The sequence below is a fragment of the Toxotes jaculatrix genome, chromosome 2 (assembly GCF_017976425.1).
Source record: "Toxotes jaculatrix isolate fToxJac2 chromosome 2, fToxJac2.pri, whole genome shotgun sequence".
NCBI lineage: Eukaryota > Metazoa > Chordata > Actinopteri > Toxotidae > Toxotes > Toxotes jaculatrix.
In genome coordinates this window covers 29,770,415-29,789,439 of record NC_054395.1, presented here as the reverse complement: position 1 = coordinate 29,789,439, position 19,025 = coordinate 29,770,415, and the positions used below count along the sequence as shown (strand labels likewise).

General features: G+C 45.0%; 2 protein-coding genes across 3 annotated transcripts in view; both read left to right on the top strand.

Annotated features, from left to right (window-relative positions):
* The window catches only part of ccdc135 (coiled-coil domain containing 135), a 9,529-nt gene extending 5,659 nt beyond the window's left edge, over positions 1-3,870 (top strand). Inside the window, exons 11-17 of the mRNA XM_041058973.1 lie at positions 59-270; positions 686-898; positions 1,108-1,218; positions 2,222-2,332; positions 2,492-2,686; positions 3,147-3,286; positions 3,551-3,870. Of these exons, the coding sequence (XP_040914907.1) occupies positions 59-270; positions 686-898; positions 1,108-1,218; positions 2,222-2,332; positions 2,492-2,686; positions 3,147-3,286; positions 3,551-3,638 (1,070 nt within the window). The 3' untranslated portion in view covers positions 3,639-3,870. The remainder of the gene's footprint in view (positions 1-58; positions 271-685; positions 899-1,107; positions 1,219-2,221; positions 2,333-2,491; positions 2,687-3,146; positions 3,287-3,550) is intronic.
* A 1,034-nt stretch (positions 3,871-4,904) lies between these two features.
* LOC121197273 (PHD finger protein 20-like) lies at positions 4,905-17,200 on the top strand. Of its 2 annotated transcripts, XM_041060816.1 has the most exons (18): positions 4,905-4,963; positions 6,505-6,584; positions 6,779-6,950; positions 7,173-7,257; positions 7,535-7,608; positions 7,715-7,943; positions 8,124-8,207; positions 9,422-9,481; positions 9,784-9,970; positions 10,061-10,170; positions 10,898-11,020; positions 11,641-11,727; positions 11,805-11,947; positions 12,183-12,282; positions 12,373-12,568; positions 12,656-12,872; positions 14,211-14,487; positions 14,710-17,200. In XM_041060816.1, exons 2-18 carry the CDS (start codon positions 6,505-6,507, stop codon positions 14,844-14,846), a joined length of 2,361 nt encoding a protein of 786 aa, XP_040916750.1. In that variant the 5' UTR covers positions 4,905-4,963; the 3' UTR covers positions 14,847-17,200. The 2 variants fall into 2 exon arrangements, with proteins under 2 accessions (XP_040916750.1, XP_040916759.1); XM_041060825.1 differs by lacking the exon at positions 10,898-11,020.
* The last annotated feature ends 1,825 nt before the right edge of the window (positions 17,201-19,025 follow it).

Genomic DNA, 19,025 nt, shown 5'->3' with positions numbered 1-19,025 from the left:
ATGAAGTTCCCTCAGTGTTTCGTCTCCTGAGTGATAAAGGTGAGTGTGTTTTGCTCAGATCACAGGTACGTGTCCCTGACCGCAGACGCTGTGCACGAGATGGAGTTCAGCAGGACTCGTGCCGATGATGTGGTGCGGAGGTTGGTGTCGCCGGGCGAAATGACGGAGATCTTTGAGGGCCGGGCTGACTTCCTGTACTACAGGCACGCCACTTTCAGTCGAGTCCAGTTTTCACATGTGGACATCGACCCAGACACTGAACTGCTGCAGGTAAAAAGATTTAAACAAGTTACAAGGTTCACACACTGATGTTTGACAGCGTCATATTTTCCTTATTGTCAACAAATCCCTTGAAAAGACCAAAACATTTAGTCTTAGTTTGTTTGTCAACACTTTCTGACCCCGCCTCCTCTGCAGTGTGTGTGTGTGTGTGTGTGTGTGTGTAAGATACTGTTTCCAGATATCATTTTGGATAATGTGGATCTAACATATTCATAATAGAACCAAATGCACTGTAGTGTGAGGTTTTAGATCCAAGCAGTGAGACAATGAGCTCTGCTGTAAACCTCGTCAGCAGCAAACCTGCCGGGTTTTCAGCTCAAGTGTGGGTTAGCTAAAGTGTTTAAACTAAACCGGATGCTTGTGTGTGTGTGTGTGTGTGTGTGTGTGTGCGTGCAAACAAAAGGTGGTGGAGCGTTTCCATAGGAACAGATCCAAACCAGCCAATGAAGACGTGGCTGAGCGAGTGTTCCTACTGACTCAACGACGGATCGAGGTGACCTATCACTTGGAAGATCACCGATTTATCCCTTCAAAGAGGAGCTTCATCAAACCACGAGAGTCAACGGAACAGAAGAAGGCCGAGGACTTCACAGCTGACATGGTCTCCAGCTTCCAGGTGCAGACAACAAGCACACAGTACAATAAACACAGCAGATTTCACAGACTCTGAGCTGCCTCTGTGATCACTTCATAACAACGTTTGTGTGTGTGTGCATCTGTTTGTGTGTCTGTGTCTGTGTCTGTGTGTGTGTGTGTGTGTGTGTGTGTGTGTGTGTGTGTGTGTGTGTGTGTGTGTGTGTGTGTGTGTGTGTGTGTGTGGGGCAGGTGGATCCATCTGTGAAGCCTCTTAATACCCTGACTCTGTATGAGATGCTGGTGGCCCTGATGAAGGATGAGAAGGAGATTACTCTTCAGGTCAAACGCTCCATGAACGAGGTGACGATGTCCTCACCTCTATCCCTTCACTTCACAGTCAGCTTCAGAGAAACAAAGTTCACATGATGAAGCACACGTCTGCTACATGAGGATTATTTACCCTTCATCTGCCACATCACTCTTCAGAAAAGCCTTACGTTTATATTCTGCAAAAACCTGATTTTTATGTTTTTGTTTCAGTTTTCTTTATGTATGAAATACTTAATATGTTCAATAGCAATTACCATGTGAAATTAAGAACAAACATATTTCTAATGTAAAATATACAAACAAGGATGAAAAAAACAGGAGGAAGCCAAAAGAGGCAAAAGAGATCAGAGGAGATTTTAATGCCACGGTAACAACAGCAGTCTTATCATTAGATACATGGAGAGTGACTGCAAACCAAATGAGTACCAACTTTATTTGTATGTCTTTTTGCATCCCTGACAATGCAAAGAAAGTGGTGTTATACAGGAGCAGTCAAAGGTTTGGACACACCCTCTCACTCAGTGATTCACACTGAAGACATCGAAACTATGAAGGAACACATGGAATTATGTAGTTAGCAAAGTGTGAAACCGAACAGAATATGTTTTATATTTGAGATTCTTCGAAGTTGCCACCTTTTGCTTTGACAGCTTTGCACACTTCTCTCACTCAGTTTCATGAGTGAGTCACCTGGAATGGTTTTCAGTTAACAGGTGTTAATCTGTTTAATCCCTTTCCGTCAGTTGTGTTTTGCAGAGGTGGGGTTGCTACACAGTTAGCAGCCCTGAATGAGAAGGTGCGTCCAAACTTTTGACTGGTGCTGCGTTCTTTCAAATATTCAGATCAGATGCAAATTATACATGTTCCTTCGTCGAACATATCAATCATAATGGCCAGAGACATGTCATACACTGGTCACCTCTGCCACTGAACTGCCATCAGTTAATCAGCAGGACGGTTCATGATACAGGGGTTTATTTTGTAAATTAGCAGCTGAAGATATGAAAACCTCTTACACAGCTTGTGTGTGTAGGTGAGAGACATCGTGGCCTGCAGAGAGCAGGAGGAGGGAGACATTCAGCTTCTCTTCTCCCCATGGACCACAGCAGGAGCTGCCAGGGCCAACAGCCAGAGACAGGAAATGGTGAGAGACATACACTCTCTCTCTCTCACACACACACACACACACACACAGACTAAATATGTAACATGGTTGTGTTGGTGGGTTGCATATTCCCAGTTTGACAATCAATAACCACAATGGTCTCTTTTACATAACGGTAATGTTTACTGTAAATTGCAGGAGCGTCTGGCTGTGGAGGAGCAGAGGTGGCTGCAGGAGAAGGAGAAGGACATCCTGGCTCCCTTTCTGATCCAGCTGGACAATGCAGAGACTCTGAGTGCAGAGGACGCCAGGCGGCTCCACCAGGACTGTTTGGCCAACTTTAAACAGAGAATGGTCGAACACGCCAACCTCATTCAGGAACGCTACGAAAAGGTGCCGCACCAGTTTGCTCAGGATGTATATCACGGCTCCTTTCCACTGCAGGAAGTTCACGTTTCACATCTGTCTCTTCGGTTCTGCTGGAACTAAATTTGCCCTGCTCAGGGGTGATACCAGCAGTGCTGTCAGACTGTGAAATGAAAACAGGCTGTCCAAATCACATGGTGTTACATACGGTTCTCAGTTGGTTTTATCTACAGCATTACATATATCTGAAGAGTGAATATACCAGAGTTTATCAACAATTTTCTAAGAAAACATGCTGTATGTTTATCATGTTTATCATGTTTATCATCGGTATGTTCATCATGCATGTTCAGAGTTTAACTCTGCATGTGAACCAACCCAAAGCAGGAAACAGAAGCCTTACAGAGGCAGTTTTGTTTTATGACGGGCACAAATGTGCAGTTATCAAACTTTCTGTGATGAAAAGGACACAAACCTCTGTGTTTAGGAGACACAGGAGCTGCAGAGGAAACAGCAGTGGTACCAGAAGCACCAGCTCAACATGACGAAACAGCAGGAGGACGAGTACCAGACCTACTGCTCCAAGAAAACACTACAGATACACATCGCCAAGAAACGGCTCCGCATGTGCTTACTCACACACACACACACACACACACACACACACTCCCACAAACACACACACTCACACACACACGCGCAGATCATCAGTATTTTACAATCAACTCAAATGAAAAAATGATTTTTCACATTTTAACAGTCTAACATTACATAATGATACGAAACCATCGCTTGTCTTGCTGTTGTTTATTGTGTTTTGATCCAACAGCAAATTATTTGTCCAAATGGTGTGTACATGATTGTCTTTGTGTGTTTGTATGTTTGTTCCAGGCACAAGGAAGCTGCTCCTCAGACGTACCGTGCTCTCGATCAGAGGCTGAGAGAAGACCCTCGACTCGCCCCGCACCTGCTCAGCTGAGCCAAACACCTGTCTTCTTTTTAAAGCGTATGTGGGATGTGCAGATTTTTTTACATGTGTATACGTTTCCACTGAGGATGATGAAGAGATCCTTTTTTCTTGTTCCTCACAGATTCAGTAGGGGGCAGGAGTGTGTTGTTTTTCCTCTTTACCAGCTGATCAACCAAATTAAGATTTTTGTAAACAAAACATATGAAGATCTTATAGAATATGATGCTCTGTTATAAATTAAACTGCCCAACAATAAATACAAGTCCAGCTGAAACCATTATTTGATTGATCAATTGACAGAAGATTAATTGGCAGCTGTTTTGATTATTATTCAGGTTGTTTTTAATCGTTGTGATTTATTTAAATAATTTTAAGGTTTGGATTGTGAAGGGCATTTCTTACTATTTTCTGACTTTTTACAAACCAAAGAATCAAAATAACCAACAGATTAATCTACAATGGAAATAATTATTAATTGCAGGCCACCACGAATATTTAAAAAGTTCTCCACCTCTGTTTTTACATTAATGCATGATTAAAATAGTTTCATGGAGTGGTCAAACTATCCAATCCCAGTGCAATACTGGTGCGTGTCATCGATGACATCATCATCAGTGTTGCGTCTTCATCCCAAAGAAAACATGGCTACCGTGGCAGCATCCGTCCATCCTTTATCTCTGCCGCTTATCGGGGGGACGAGGCCGACACTGGGGAGAGGGGTAGACCCTGGGCAGGTCGGAGGGCTGGCATGGAGACAGACAGACAGACAGACAGACAGACAGACAAACATTCACGCTCACGCCTACGGACAATTTAGAGTCGCCAGTTAAGCTAATCTGCATGTCTTTGGCCTCTTAATCCGCTCATCCAAAAACTTCACAACCGACACTGAACTTCCTTGTTTCCTCAGCAGCAGCCGTGGAGTTTAAAGTGGATCAGACGAAAAACAGACTCTGTTTATTGGGGGGGGTAGTAGATAATGTACATTTTTTAAATTAATAGAAATCTTGACGTAATAGATTTTCAAGGAAAATAACAGAGCAATGACAATCTCATCTTTAAATTATTAAATTAAACTTATTTACATTCAGCTCCTTATGATTTATGAACTTATGACATCTTTCACGACGGTATCAGAGCTCACCTGAGAGCATTCAGCTCACCTGTCTGTCTGTGACACCTGAGCACGGGAATACATCCTATGACCCATGTTTTAGAGGAATCATAAGAAAACATCCCTGAGACAAATATGCGCAGAGCTGAACCTCTGCATCCGCGCATGCGCCCTGCGGCCATGACAGTATGAAGAGTGCAGTGTACAAGTAGCGTCAGAGGTAAACAAGCTTTTGTGTTACTCCTTCACACATTTAACGCTCATAATTACATTTGAACAGCAGAGAAATTAAGGTGCAATGGTTTCCGCTTCCATGACAGCTCACTGGCCTACACGAAACTTTCATCTGTCTGCAGCTGTCACTGTGACTTTTCAGACTGAGCACAGGCTAACAGTTAGCTGTGTTAGCTTATCTGTTCACATTCAATGGAGAGAAGACACAACTCCGTTTGACTGGACGAGCTTAATGTACAAATTCAAACATTTGGTTGCCTCCTTTCCGTTGCAGGTGTAGCCTGCAAACGTGTGATTCCGAAGCATATTTGTGTTTCGTCTAATGCCATTTCTGTCTGCTCTTTGAAGCTAACACAGTTAGCGTTAGCATTAGCAACTGTCAAGAATCTGAGCGGCTACAGAGGGCGGGACTTTTTTCGACTGACAGTAGAGACGTCCAATGAAAAGTCTGAATCCGCGTCCTCAGTTGCCTGCGGGCCAATCAGCTTCTTTCACAGAGGACACCAACAGAACAAATACAAAAAAATGTCAGAAACGCTTCAGAGGAGTTTCTTCCATTGATGTCCTGCTGCTTCAGTTTTGACGTTTTGAAGCGCACGTCTAATCTCTCACAGGTCTGACAAGATTTGGTGTCAGTTTATGAGTAACCTGAGCTAAAAAGTTTGTTTGTGTGCAGCCGTTGTCTCTTGAGACGTTAGTGACGTATAGTATGAATGTTGTCATCACGTCACGTACAGTAAACGTAACCTGGAAAAAAAAAAGAACGTTTTAATTTCCTAATGGAAATAAAACATCTCTATCAATATCAATATCACTCAGCGCGCTGTTTTTTAAATTATGATTAAAATGATAACAACAATTATATCTTTGTAGTTGACAGGCTATGGAAGTGTGTAGCTGCCTAAAAAGAATTTAATGATGACAAAATTAAATTTTAGCCCATACTAACAATTTCGAGTGTATTCCTGTACTTATAATGAAATTGCAGACCCGTCACATCCTGGAGCTGGCTACCTGACACCAACACAACCAGTCACAAGAACAGTTTATTTCTACCTGGTGTCACATTTGTGAACAGTTAAACAACATTTAGCAGATTAGTCTATTCATAGCTATTCTGATAATCAAACAATTGTTTTAGTCATTAGTTAAGTGAAACTGGTAAACCTTGTTGGATTCTAGACTCTCTATCCAATCTGAGGACTTGGTGCTTTGTCTTGTCCTACATGTTAATAGTGAATATCTTTGGGTTTTGAACTGTTGGTGGGACATAGTAACACATCTGAAGACTCTACAAGGTTTGTCCACCTTATATCCGGATATAAAACCAGTATGTTTTTTGAGATTAGTCAAACCAGACACATGAGGTTTTGAACAATCCAGCTCCGGTTAAGGCCCCAGCAAACATACAAAGTGTAAAAATAACCTCTATCTGGAGATTTTACCGTAAAAGACCGGAAATGTGAATTGTCAGAAATTAATTATGATTATCAGATTTACTGGAGTGTTGTTTCTGTGTTTCTGCAGATGAAGACTCCTCCTGACAGGTCAGGAATCACTTTTGAGGTCGGAGCACAGCTAGAAGCCCGAGATCGACACAAGAATTGGTTTGGACCACACATTAATACAGAAAATAACCATACCCATGTGTGATGGCATTCACAGTTCCAACCACTGGTTCATGATGTCTTTTAAAATCTTTTAATCTTAAAAATGAAAGTTTTTTTTGTGACCTAATCAAACTTTTCAGCTGACTTTGAAAAAATGAATTTAGATTAAAAAACAGTTGTTTTCCTGCCAGGTACTCAGCTACAATTGAAAAAATTGACTATGACAAAGAGCGGGTCCTGATCCACTACCGGCAGTGGAGCCGTCGACATGATGAGTGGTTTAATTGGAACTCGCCGTATCTTCGGCCGCTGGAGCGAGTCAGTCTGAGGAGGCAGGGCCTGAATCCACCACGTTCACACCCGGTACGATGCACAGGCGTGCGTGTTGCTTCATACGTCCTGATAAAATGTGGACAGATTTTTGTGGCAGCATCATGGCAGGGACACTGCTCAGCTCGATGATTAGACAGAAAGTTTTCACTGATAAAATTTTGAGAGCTTCAGTGAAAGAATAGTTTGCATGTATGTGCATGTCGCAGCGTCTGTGTGGTTTCTTTGTTGGACTTTTTTTTTTCTCTGTGTCAGATGTTTGTTTCAGGCACGAAGGTTCTGGCCTGTTGGACAGACTGCCGGTTCTACCCGGCCAAAATCCTCAGGGTCAACAAAGACGGTGAGGCTCAGTCATGCTGCTGTATGTTAGTGCTGAAACCATCAGCTGATTTATCCATCAGTCAGTCAGAGAATCAATCTGTTTTATTTTGAACTGTTTTTAAGGCGTTTATCAGTCAGAATGTTTGATAAATGTTTTGGAGTTGGACTGGCTTGGAACTGTTTGACTACAGCTGTAATGGTGTTACTGAACTGGATCATGTTTCAGAGACTTAGTTAAATTATATGATATAATAACTGCTAAACCCCGTAAATCTGTGTGTGTGTGTGTGTGTCAGACTCCTACACAGTGCGTTTCTATGACGGCGTGGTTCGGACCGTGAAGCCCACCAAGGTCAAACCCTTCCAGGATGTAAGAAACACTCAGCTCCTATTGGTCCTTTTCTGATTGGCTTCACCAATCCCAGCTCCGCTGATTGAAAGAGCTTTTTCTTTTGTGTGTGTGTGTGTGGAAACAGAAGTCCAGATCTGAGAAGAGTGCGGTGGGAAGCGAGGGATGGGAGGAAGGAGAGAGCGAGGAGGAGGATGGTGGCGAAAGAGAGGAAGAGGAGAAGAAGGAAGAGGAGGTGGAAGAAAATGTGACATCAGAGGTGAAGGAAGGGGCTGTGGAGGGGGGGGAGGAGGAGAGGAAGAGGAAGGCAGAACCTTCATCCTCCCAGCCACCAGCGAAGAAGAAAACAGATGACAGTAAGTTTGTTGACCTCTGACCCATTGTTTGTTCACATACAGGAAGTCTCTGTGTACAGCTGTTTACTTATTATAATCAATGAGAAGTCGAGCGGATGTGTGAAGTAAATGCCCTGAAACTGGTAAACTGTCATGGTCTTCAGTCGTATCACTAATGTTAATTCACTGCTCCTCTTCCAGGTAGAAGCAGTGTAGCTCAGAATCAGCCAATCACAGCTGACTCCGCCCAGCCACCTGCTCCTAACCCCGCCCACATCGACAGAGGTAAACATCAGAGAATTTCAGATACTGCTGCATCATCACTGTGTTTGGCTCAGAGACTCAGGCTCAGAGACTCAGGCTCTGAGCCTCTGAGGCTCAGGGACTCAGGCTCAGAGACACAGGCTCAGAGACACAGGCTCAGAGACACAGGCTCAGAGACTCAGGCTCAGAGACTCAGGCTCAGGGACTCAGGCTCAGAGACTCAGGCTCAGAGACTCAGGCTCAGGGACTCAGGCTCAGGGACTCAGGCTCAGGGACTCAGGCTCAGAGACTCAGGCTCAGGGACACAGGCTCAGAGACTCAGGCTCAGAGACTCAGGCTCAGAGACTCAGGCTCAGAGACTCAGGCTCAGGGACACAGGCTCAGGGACACAGGCTCAGAGACACAGGCTCAGAGACTCAGGCTCAGAGACTCAGGCTCAGGGACTCAGGCTCAGAGACTCAGGCTCAGAGACTCAGGCTCAGAGACACAGGCTCAGGGACTCAGGCTCAGGGACTCAGGCTCAGAGACTCAGGCTCAGGGACTCAGGCTCAGGGACTCAGGCTCAGGGACTCAGGCTCAGGGACTCAGGCTCAGAGACTCAGGCTCAGAGACACAGGCTCAGAGACTCAGGCTCAGAGACACAGGCTCAGAGACTCAGGCTCAGGGACTCAGGCTCAGAGACACAGGCTCAGAGACTCAGGCTCAGAGACTCAGGCTCAGAGACACAGGCTCAGAGACTCAGGCTCAGAGACTCAGGCTCAGAGACACAGGCTCAGGGACTCAGGCTCAGGGACTCAGGCTCAGGGACTCAGGCTCAGGGACTCAGGCTCAGGGACTCAGGCTCAGGGACTCAGGCTCAGAGACACAGGCTCAGAGACTCAGGCTCAGGGACTCAGGCTCAGGGACTCAGGCTCAGGGACTCAGGCTCAGAGACACAGGCTCAGAGACTCAGGCTCAGAGAGAGTGTGTGGTGAACTTTCTCTGAAAACAAAACCAAACAGAAACATGTCTTTGATTTGGGCCAGTACAATGTTCCAGTACAATGTTCCAGTACAGTGTTCCAGTACAATGTTCCAGTACAATGTTCCAGTACAATGTTCCAGTACAATGTTCCAGTACAGTGTTCCAGTACAATGTTAAAACTCCCTGATGACTGTTCTTCAGTAGGTAACAGCGTTTCCGTAACAACGTCCTCTCTCTGTTGTTTCATCTCTGTCCATCTTTCTCGTTCTCAGACGTCCTGTTGGAGCGTCAGGCCCACCTGCCCACCACACACAAGTTCAGCAGGGAGCCATGTAAGTGCACTCACACACCACACAAACTACACACAGTACAACACAACATGCTCCACACAAACATGAGCCCAGTGTGTAAGGGCTTTACATGCACACCTACATCCTACACTCTGCTTACTGCAGCTGTTTGAAAATACCATCCCTGATACCTTTCTGTCATTCAGTCATTCATTCTGTACCCTTAAGGTCTTGTTACTCTACACACACACACACACACACACACACACACACACACACACACACCATTCAGAAACTCGCTGTCTTTCTTCTCGTTTGTCTTACTCCCTCTCTCCTGGTGTCAGTGTACAGAGTGATAAAGAACCAGCCTCCCCCCATCCTCTCCATCGAGCTGGACCACAACCCTTTCAAGTGTCCTGCAGCGGACTGCACCAAGTCGTTCAGGAAGGCGAGTCTGCTGCACTACCACATCAAGTACTACCACTCGGACCAGCAGCTGGACGAGCGAGGCGGCGAGCAGGAGGCACCGAGGTGGGTTGGTGGTTCAAATCCCAGAGCAGGAGCTGTACCCAAAGTTAGCAGGAGCAAAGTTCTGTCTGACTCTGACTGTGGCGGTTGTAGGAGGAAGCAGTCGTCTTCTGAGGGAGCCGACTTCGTGCCAGACAGGAAGAATGAAAACCAGAGTCTCACCTGTCACCGTGATGACAGAGAGCACAGCACTGTGCTAACAGGTAGGACAGGTACACATGCACATACAGTGCTCAACAAATTTATCAGACCACCACCCAATGTAAGGTTTATGCCACAGCTGCGCTAAATGAATTACCCAAATCCTTTTTATGTTTCTGTAATGGTTCATTCACCAGTATGTAGAAGCTCTTTAACCAAAATTATATTTTAATGCTAAAATATAATTATTATTTTTGTCCATGAATTTTCAGATTTACTGTTTTATAAAAAAAAAACCTGAAACTAATAGTAAAGCACATTATTATTTCTTGATTAAGATCAAAGTCAGATCACAGTGATTGACTTATATTCCTGAACAGAACAGTTAGTTTTAGTCGTGCTTGATTTATTTTTTTTTTTTCGGTTATTATGTGTGAAAAAGGAATATTTAGTTGTTTCTGGTTATTTGCCAAATAAAGAACAATAACATTTTTAGTTTTAAACAAGTTTTTGAAAGATTTCTAAAATATTTATGTTTTCTGCTTTTTATGATGTGGTCTAATAAATTTGTTAAGCTGATAAGTGTATAAACTCTCCAACAACCAGGACACACACACACACACACACACACACACACACACACACACAGAAACACAGCTTCTAAGACTAAATACAAGGCCCTGCTCAGAGTTAAAGTGTGGGTCGTTTTAAGGTTTAGTTAGCATGAGCTCAGTTCAGACAGCATCATCATTTCTCTCTGATGCTTCTAACCTGCCTGACTGTGAGCAGAGGTGAAGAAGGACGGAGGGAGGGAGAAAACTGGAGGACAGAACAGAAAGGACAGGAAGAACTTCCTGAGAGTCAAACTAAAGAAGAAGAAAAAGAAGAAGAAGAAGAAGAAAAGTCAGTCAGGTGAGAGTCAGCTTACTGTCCCAACAGTTAACTCATATTCATTGTCCACAAAACCGCTCGATATGTCCTCAGAAATGTGTCTGCTGGAGAACACGATGCTTTAAAGTCCTGTTTGTTTGCAGTTTGGCTAATTAAGGCCAGAAGCTGCTGAATTAGCAGCTCCTGTTTGCAGTGTACCCACAGACGTGCAGACAGCTATCACCACTGTTACACTGAGGGAAACTTTTTTCCCTCTGAATCGGAGTTTCATGCCTGCGTGCTCAGATTTGTCTGAGATATGACTCGGAGAACGAGTGTGATGCTTTCTTTTTTATTTATTTTTTGTTTAATGGTCTCTCAGGACTAGTTGTTAAGACGTGCTGTCCAACAGTGTCACAAATCAAAAGTGTTTTTCCGGGGGTGCAGTGTTGTTTAAAGACAGGGGTTACTGCACATTTTCACACTGTCTGTCCTGGAAGTCCCTTTCACCTCACACAGCATCTTTACCTTCATCTTTCCCTCCCTCCCTTTACAGTCTCTGCTGTGGCTGATTAATTTGTGTACTGTTAGTAATAGGAGCAGTAGAACAGTGACTATGCTGCGAGCGAGCACTTAGCGAGCTGTTTCTTTGTTCTCGTCAGGACTCGGCAGCAGTGACGATGAGATGTCAGACAGACCTCCGATCACTCTGAAGCTGTCCACAGGACACCACCACACACACACACAAGGTGGGAAAACAGTGTGGACTGTCGGTATTGATTACGAAGGGCGGCTCGTCTCTGACCTCGGTCCGTCTCCCTTTCAGTTGACGACGGCAGCGACTGGTCGACGCTCACAGCGGAGAGCGGAGAGGACACGCCCTCCTGGCCTGTTGCCATTGAGACAGAGGAGTGTGAGGTGGTGAGGTGTGTGTGCGAGGTGGATGAAGAGAACGACTTCATGATCCAGGTAACACACACACACACACACACACACACACACACACACTCTTATACAGGAGCAGATAGAAACACAGAAAGATGTTTTAATAACTGCAGCTTTTCCGTTCACTTTCCTCATCGAGGAGACGTTTGTGTCTTTTCTGTTCGTTATTGGTTTGTAATCATTTCTCTCGTCCAAACTATCTGTGAAGGGACACAGTGATGGATTTATTAAAACCCTGTGTGTCTGTGTGTCTCTGCAGTGTGAGTCGTGTCTGTGTTGGCAGCACGGCACCTGTATGGGTTTATATGAAGATAACGTCCCAAATAACTACATCTGCTACTACTGCAGACACGCTGCAGGTACGTTTCACTGCTGTGTGTGTGCGGTATGTTTGTGTGTCAGTGTGTGCGTCCTCTCATCCTGTTTTCCTTTCTAACGCTCGTGTCTAGGTTGGAGGCGGGCCCAGCGTTTCCTGTCCGAGCCTGATTTGCTGATATCCGGTCACATGTTTGGCCTGTCGTGTGTGAAGGAGAACTACTCGGAGATCAACGCTTCCAAGATCACACACACCAGCCGTCTGCTCGCGCACACACACGGGCTCGATCAGGTCCTCAGTGGGCTGCAGCTCAAAATCAGCCTGTTACAGTGAGTACCGTCACATGAGTGAGTCCGTTTGTCCGTTCAGGTCCACGCAGACGTGTATTCAGACCGTGTGTGCGTCTGTCCACGCAGCTCTCCATCCCACCCCGATCTGCAGCTGTGGAGGTTGCCATGGAGACGCCAAGAAGGGCCAAGATTGACGTCGAGCCCAAGAGGAGACCCTGCCGTCTGTTACGTCAGCAGCGAGCACTGCTACCAGAAGCCCGGAGCATCATGGGAAAAAACTGAGGAGAGAGAAAAGGAAAGGCAAACGGCTGCAGTGAAGCAGGAACACGACGCTGAGCAGAAGGTGAGAACAGATCAGCTCCACGTCATTAACCCTCTGAATGAAATGATGATGTTTTATCTAGTGGCTGTGCAGACGGTGCCTTTATCAGTGTCCAGACAAATATACTCAGTGTTTAGTTCAGTAACACAAATCAAAATCTGCCTCAGGAGACTTTACAATCTGTACAGCAGCCTCTGTCCTCAGACCCTCGGCTGGGAAACAGCGAAGGGAAGCAGGAAACAGAGGAGGGATCCCTCATCAGGACGGACAGACAGGAAATACATTCTGTCTGTACAGAACAGTGTGAACAATCAAGATGACAAAATCCTTGAAGGTGCCAAGCGACTTTCCAGATCCACCAACAAATAAGACATGAGCCACATGACCTCCTCCCCACCATGAAGACCTGTAAAGAGGAAAAACCTAGACCCTCATTCAGATTTGTAGAAGGGAACAACCAGAGGGAGGGAGAGACCAGGAGGAGGCTGGGACTCAGGCACTGACAGCCAGGGGAGGGTGGGAGGTCCCAGGACGGAAGGTCCACCACAGACAGCCTGAAGGACTGAGAGGATGGACGGGGGGAGAGGAAGAGACAGAGAAAGAAGAGAGAGAGGCACAGCCTGGACACTCATGTTGGAGAGATGCAGCGGTTTTCAGATAGTTTACTGAGACCGACCCACCGACGGGAAAACAGTGACAGGTACCAGCTCTGAAGTGATCAAAGAATAAGCTGCCAACTGAAAGTTCAGGTGTAAAGATGAGTTTTAAGTCTAATGTAGGAAAGAACGAGGGTCCTCCAGGGTCTGAGGGTGTGTGTTCAGCTCTGTGTGGGCATCAACTACCCGCCAGATTTGTTGGTCACTGTACTACAAGGGCACCGTCTGCGCATGGTCCAAGCCAAGAAAGTAGAAAATAGTATAATAAGAAAAAGTACGCGTCCCTGTGTTCACAGGCACAAGGGAGTATTAGTGAGGCCTACGGGATCTGGGAGGATGTGTGAAATCAGTAGATGTGGTGTTAAAAAAAAAATAAATTCAAAGCTCAGCTCTGAGAGGCATAGGAACATTTACTGGAAGCTGCACTTCATATTCACAGCACTAAACTAAACTCCTGCTGTTGCTACGAGACCACTGAAAACCAGTTTGAGTCTCTGGGCTCATTGTGGTAAATGTGGAACTATTTTTACCTCCTGGTTCTCTGTGAGTATGAACACAGTGAAGGCAGCTTCACTGAGGAAACCACGTTAACATGAGACACAGTCTGAAAATGAAGTGACCACCTCCCGTCCCCTACCACGTCCCCTACCACGTCCCCCTGCTCCTCTGTCTTCACTGAAACCGAGAATCTGTGTTTTTATAGGAAATACAGCCTGAAGACATCAACAGGCCGGTGACTGACACCACGGCAGATGACAGCGGAAACACTGCGACGCACGCAGACACACACGGCGACAACAGCATAAAAACGGAAAAGCACACACACGCAGGCTGCGAGGAACACGCACACGCTCAGACACACATACCTGAGCCTCGTCCGGCGTCTGTGGCCGAGTGTCAGCTGAACCTCCTGGACCACGTCGAGTGTCTTCACCACCAGATCAGTACCAGGATGGACCTGATAGAGCGAGAGCTCGATGGTAACACACACACACACGCACGCACACACGCACACAGAGCCATGTGGACTCTGATCCCAGCCTGAGTCAGTCTGATATTTATAGTAGTCTCAGAAAGTTTTCAGGCCTTTTCACTTTAATAAACTTTTGAATGTAAAATCCAAACTGAAATGTTTCGGAGCGCCACAGTTTCAGCTCCTGCTTGTATGTGGGTGTTGAGGCCGACTCTCTCTGTCTCTCCAGTGTTAGAGTCCTGGTTGGACCACTCGGGCGAGCTCGAGCCCCCTGACCCTCTGTCCCGACTCCCGCAGCTCAAACAGCGAATCAGGCGGCTGCTGCGGGACCTCTGCACCGTGAGATGCCTGTCCGTCTGCCGCTGACGCTTCCGCTTCCTCCTCTCTGACCCCTGACCTTTGACCCTGCATAGGAACAAACGGACAGACAGACTGACTGATGAGGCCCGCGCACGACTTGACGGACTTGTCGGGAGCGAGCCGTAGAGCGTGCCACTCTGAGTCTGGAGGGAAAACTGTGGTTTGTTTGCACACAGTCACAGGACAGCGCCCCCTCTGGTGGAGGAAAGGTGCACTGCAACGAGAGACAAAAAAGGGCGACTTTTCTATGAAGTGACTGAAGAGGTGACTTTTGTAGTGAAACACCAGCTGTGTTAGCGTTAGTCATAACAGCTTCTCTGAGCTTCTTCCTGTTTCTCTGTGCTGGTCCATCGACTGCGCTGTGGCTTTTTTCAGGACTGTTCATTTCGTTTAGTAAAGCTTTAATGAAAACCGGAAAATAGCTCTCGCTAGTGTGCTAACTGTTAGCTAGCATCCGCTGTCAGCTAACACGTGAGTTAGCTGAGTTGCTAATCTGACAATAATTTCACACAGTGGATTTAAAAGTTGTACTTTTAGCATGGAGCAAAGTTCAGCTCTGTCAGGACAGTTTTGTGAATTTTGTGTGGTAAATTTGTGCGTCTCTGTTCACCAGTGCTGATTTACTCTGCTCCTGTTAGAGACTCCAGCACCGCAGCACACCGTGAGGCAGGAGCCAGAACTTTACAACTGAAATCCATAACTCGTCCGTAGCTACAGGTTTCAGTGCCATCAGTCTGCTGCATCATACACACTGACATGAACCACGCACACAAATGTATGTCACACAGACTCACAAAATATAATCATCTAAACTTACAATAGAGTGATGAGTCTCCAGCTGCATTTAATGAGATGGAAACATGTAATGAAAGACTGAGAAATCAGCTGTAAGCCTGGCTGTGTGTCCGTGCTCAGTCTTCTCGCCTTCTATGTTGATATTTTTCAGGTTTAGATAAATTCTTCTACTTTTTTAGATTCATATCAAAGCTTTTCATTTTTTTCTACCGAATATCTTTTTGACTTTATAGACAAAAGTGTCAGCGAAGACAGAGCATGAAAGTTCATTCTTGGCCTTTGGGAACAGTGTGTGTGACAAAATAATCTGAGCTCACAGGTTCACTTACTGTAGCAGTGTTTGGGAGCTTTCAGCAGCATCTCATGGCCTTCTTCGGCATGTCCATCTGGCTCCTAATAAGGTTTCGTGTAAGTGAGTTTCTTTGAGTCTCAGCACATTTGAAGCAGAGGTTGCTCCTGAAGAACTCATCAGATGGAGAACCCTCAGTCCAGTTTCAGCCAAAGTAACCAGCAAAAGCTTCGTCTGTTTTAAAATGGGAAACACCACAGTTTTAAAATGTAAATAGGTCTAAGTGAATGTTTTATATCAGAAGCTGAGTGTATAAAGCTGCAGATTTATTTTGATAGAAAGTTTGGTTATGGTTCTACAGCGGAGTTTTAGGGGAAATTGGAGATTCCTAGAAAAAATATTTTGGGAAAGAAGTTGGAATTTCAAAGTATCAAAATAAGAAGTGGTTAATTATTGTTATGTAAATTCTCAAAATATCACAAATTACAGCTTTTCTCAAAATGTGACTCGTGTCTAAAAGAGTTGGGACGTTTTTTCTCGTCCTTTTATTCAAAATGACGACGTTACTCTCAGAATGTCCAGTTGTGGCCGTTATCCTCTCATCTTTTTCTCTGAGGTGTTTAATCACCAGTTCAGTTTGACGTGGGGCGTTCAGAATCCTACAGTGGCATCCTGTTAATCTGATGCATTTACCTGAGTGCAAACACATGATTGGGTCGTGTGATCATGCTGTTTGATTTGACGAGGACCAGCAGCTGAGATTCACTCACGTTTTCTTTTTTATTTCCGTTTAAAGTCGAGGACATTTTTTCTGAGGAATTCAGACTGAAACGATGAAAGGACACGAATGTGTCGCGTTCAGGACGTTTTGTGTTAAACTTTCTTCAGAAACACAAACATCCACGGTTGTAGACAAGATTTTAGAAACACTGAGGTCATGAGCAGAACCCCTCCCACCTCAGAAGATTCTGATCAGCTACCAACCATCAAATTAATTTTACTCAGTATTATTATTATTATCCTGATTATTATTTTCTCCCTATTTTCTGTAACTTTTCTCTCTACATTATGTTCTGGTGTCAGTAACAGAGACTGTTCCATTCATTTTTATTAAATGTTTGTTTTCTCCCTAAACGCAGTCAAATCTGTTTGAACTGGAAAACTGGGTTTAATATGAGTGTAACTGTAGATAATAAACTCCTGCTCACGTCATGATCCACCTCACAGACCCGCAGAAACATGAACAAACATGTTTTCAGATCAGGGTCAAACTAACGAGAGTCAAAGCCATGTTTCATTTAGTTTCTTCCAATAAATTAATGTCAGTTCTGGTTTTCATCTCGTAGGTTTGTGAAAAAGTTCACGATTAGTTGTGAGACTCAAACTGAATGAATCTGCTTCATTATATATTTAGAATATGAATTTCTCCATTAACCAGATAATTGCTGATGTGCAGCCCTGTTCATGTTCACAGGTGATCATGACTATACGTTACTGATTGTGGAGAAACCTAAACTCTCTTCTTCTCTGGATGTGTTGTGTTGCTGTTGAGTTGTATGTTTCTATACTGAATACAGATTTTGTGTTGTTGTGCTATAGGCAGGTACAGTGAGCCAGATGGTCTCGCTGTGTGTTGACAGACCACCAGGACACTCCCTTATGGCGTGTGTGTGTGTGTGTGTTAGTGTTAGTTACAGTGGTCCCCTCCCCCACTCAGTACAGTCCATTCAGCAAAAACCTAAATATGGATTTTTCAGTGTTTTCAGCCATGAGAGCTCAGAGGCTCCGGGGATGAGTCCGACTTCAGTCCAATGTGAAATATTTAAACTATTATTTCATGTTTTGCTGTTCAGATACATATATTCATGGTCCCCAGAGGATGAACCCCAGAGTGTAATGCTGACTGTGAAGAAAGTAAAACTTAGATCCAGACACACAGGTCCAAACTATGTAGTGTCCAGAGGACGGTGACACTATGAAGGTCTTTGCAACTTGTCTCATCGTGTTGTGTGTCTGTGTTCAGATGTGTGGCAGAAATGTTCAGTCATTTGAGCGACTTTATATCATAGTGTTGGCTCTGCAAAGTTGTGAAAATGAAATAGACACGTAAGAAACACAGTCTATTTTTTTCTGAACATTTAGACACGATCATTCGTTAGAGGTTTTCACCGAAGCTTCAGCACTAAGAACAGGAAGTACAGAGTTTGGTCATAGACCAAAACGTCAACCTGCTGGTTGATGCTAGATGGAAAGTCAGTGGGATTCCTCCTCTGGGCACCATGAACAATCCGTCCAATATTCTATGACACATTTCAGTCTGGACCAACTGAGAAAACATGACCAGAGAATATCTCACAGTTCTTTTTTCCATTTGCAGAGATTTTCTCCTCATTATCACACCCAGCCTCCTGGAGGCTTCTCACCTGAGGAACAGCGTGAATCGCTGTTGTTCCAGCCTTTGTGTGTCTCTCTTTAAGTTCCTGTAAAAAAAAATACTGCTCCCGCTACTGCTGACCTACTTTCCACTATTCCACCGTGGTGACCCACGAACACAGTTTAGTTCTACAAACTACCAGTTACCTCAGGCTGGATGATGTTCAGCCCACAAGTTAATTAAAGTTCATTTTAAATCACAGTTTGTCTGTGTAACTGAAATCCAAGTTCACGTGACCACTAAAGTTTATTTTTATTTTTTTTCAGAAACGCTGCCAGCATCGTTGACGCTTTCGTTTCTCCTCCTGCCGGAAAACCAGAATAAAAAGCATCCCATCTGGCTTCTTCACGAGTTAACTTTCCATCACACCCACGTTAAAGTGGAAACCACACACACACACACACACACACACACACACACACACACACACACACACACACACACACACACACATTAAAGGGTCGCTTCACCCAAATTAATAAAAAAGTCATTAGAGTTAAAGTGGAAGTGTTCATCCAGCCTGTCCGCGGTGCAGACTGAGGTTTCTCCGCGCCTCTCAGGTAAACCTCCACACCTGCTGTGATTTTGGTGGGTGGTCTCGTGACCGCGGAACGAGCGACCTGTTGTTTACGTTGACGTAGCTCCGCCCGTCACGGTCCGCGTGCTG

Bases quoted from the DNA above. Each gene is read 5' to 3' on its own strand.
- LOC121197273 (XM_041060816.1), top strand. From the start codon at position 6,505: ATGAAGACTCCTCCTGACAGGTCAGGAATCACTTTTGAGGTCGGAGCA. The intron at 6,585-6,778 runs GTTTGGACCACA...TTTTCCTGCCAG, and splicing joins CGAGATCGACACAAGAATTG to GTACTCAGCTACAATTGAAA. The intron at 9,482-9,783 runs GTAAGTGCACTC...TCCTGGTGTCAG, and splicing joins CAAGTTCAGCAGGGAGCCAT to TGTACAGAGTGATAAAGAAC.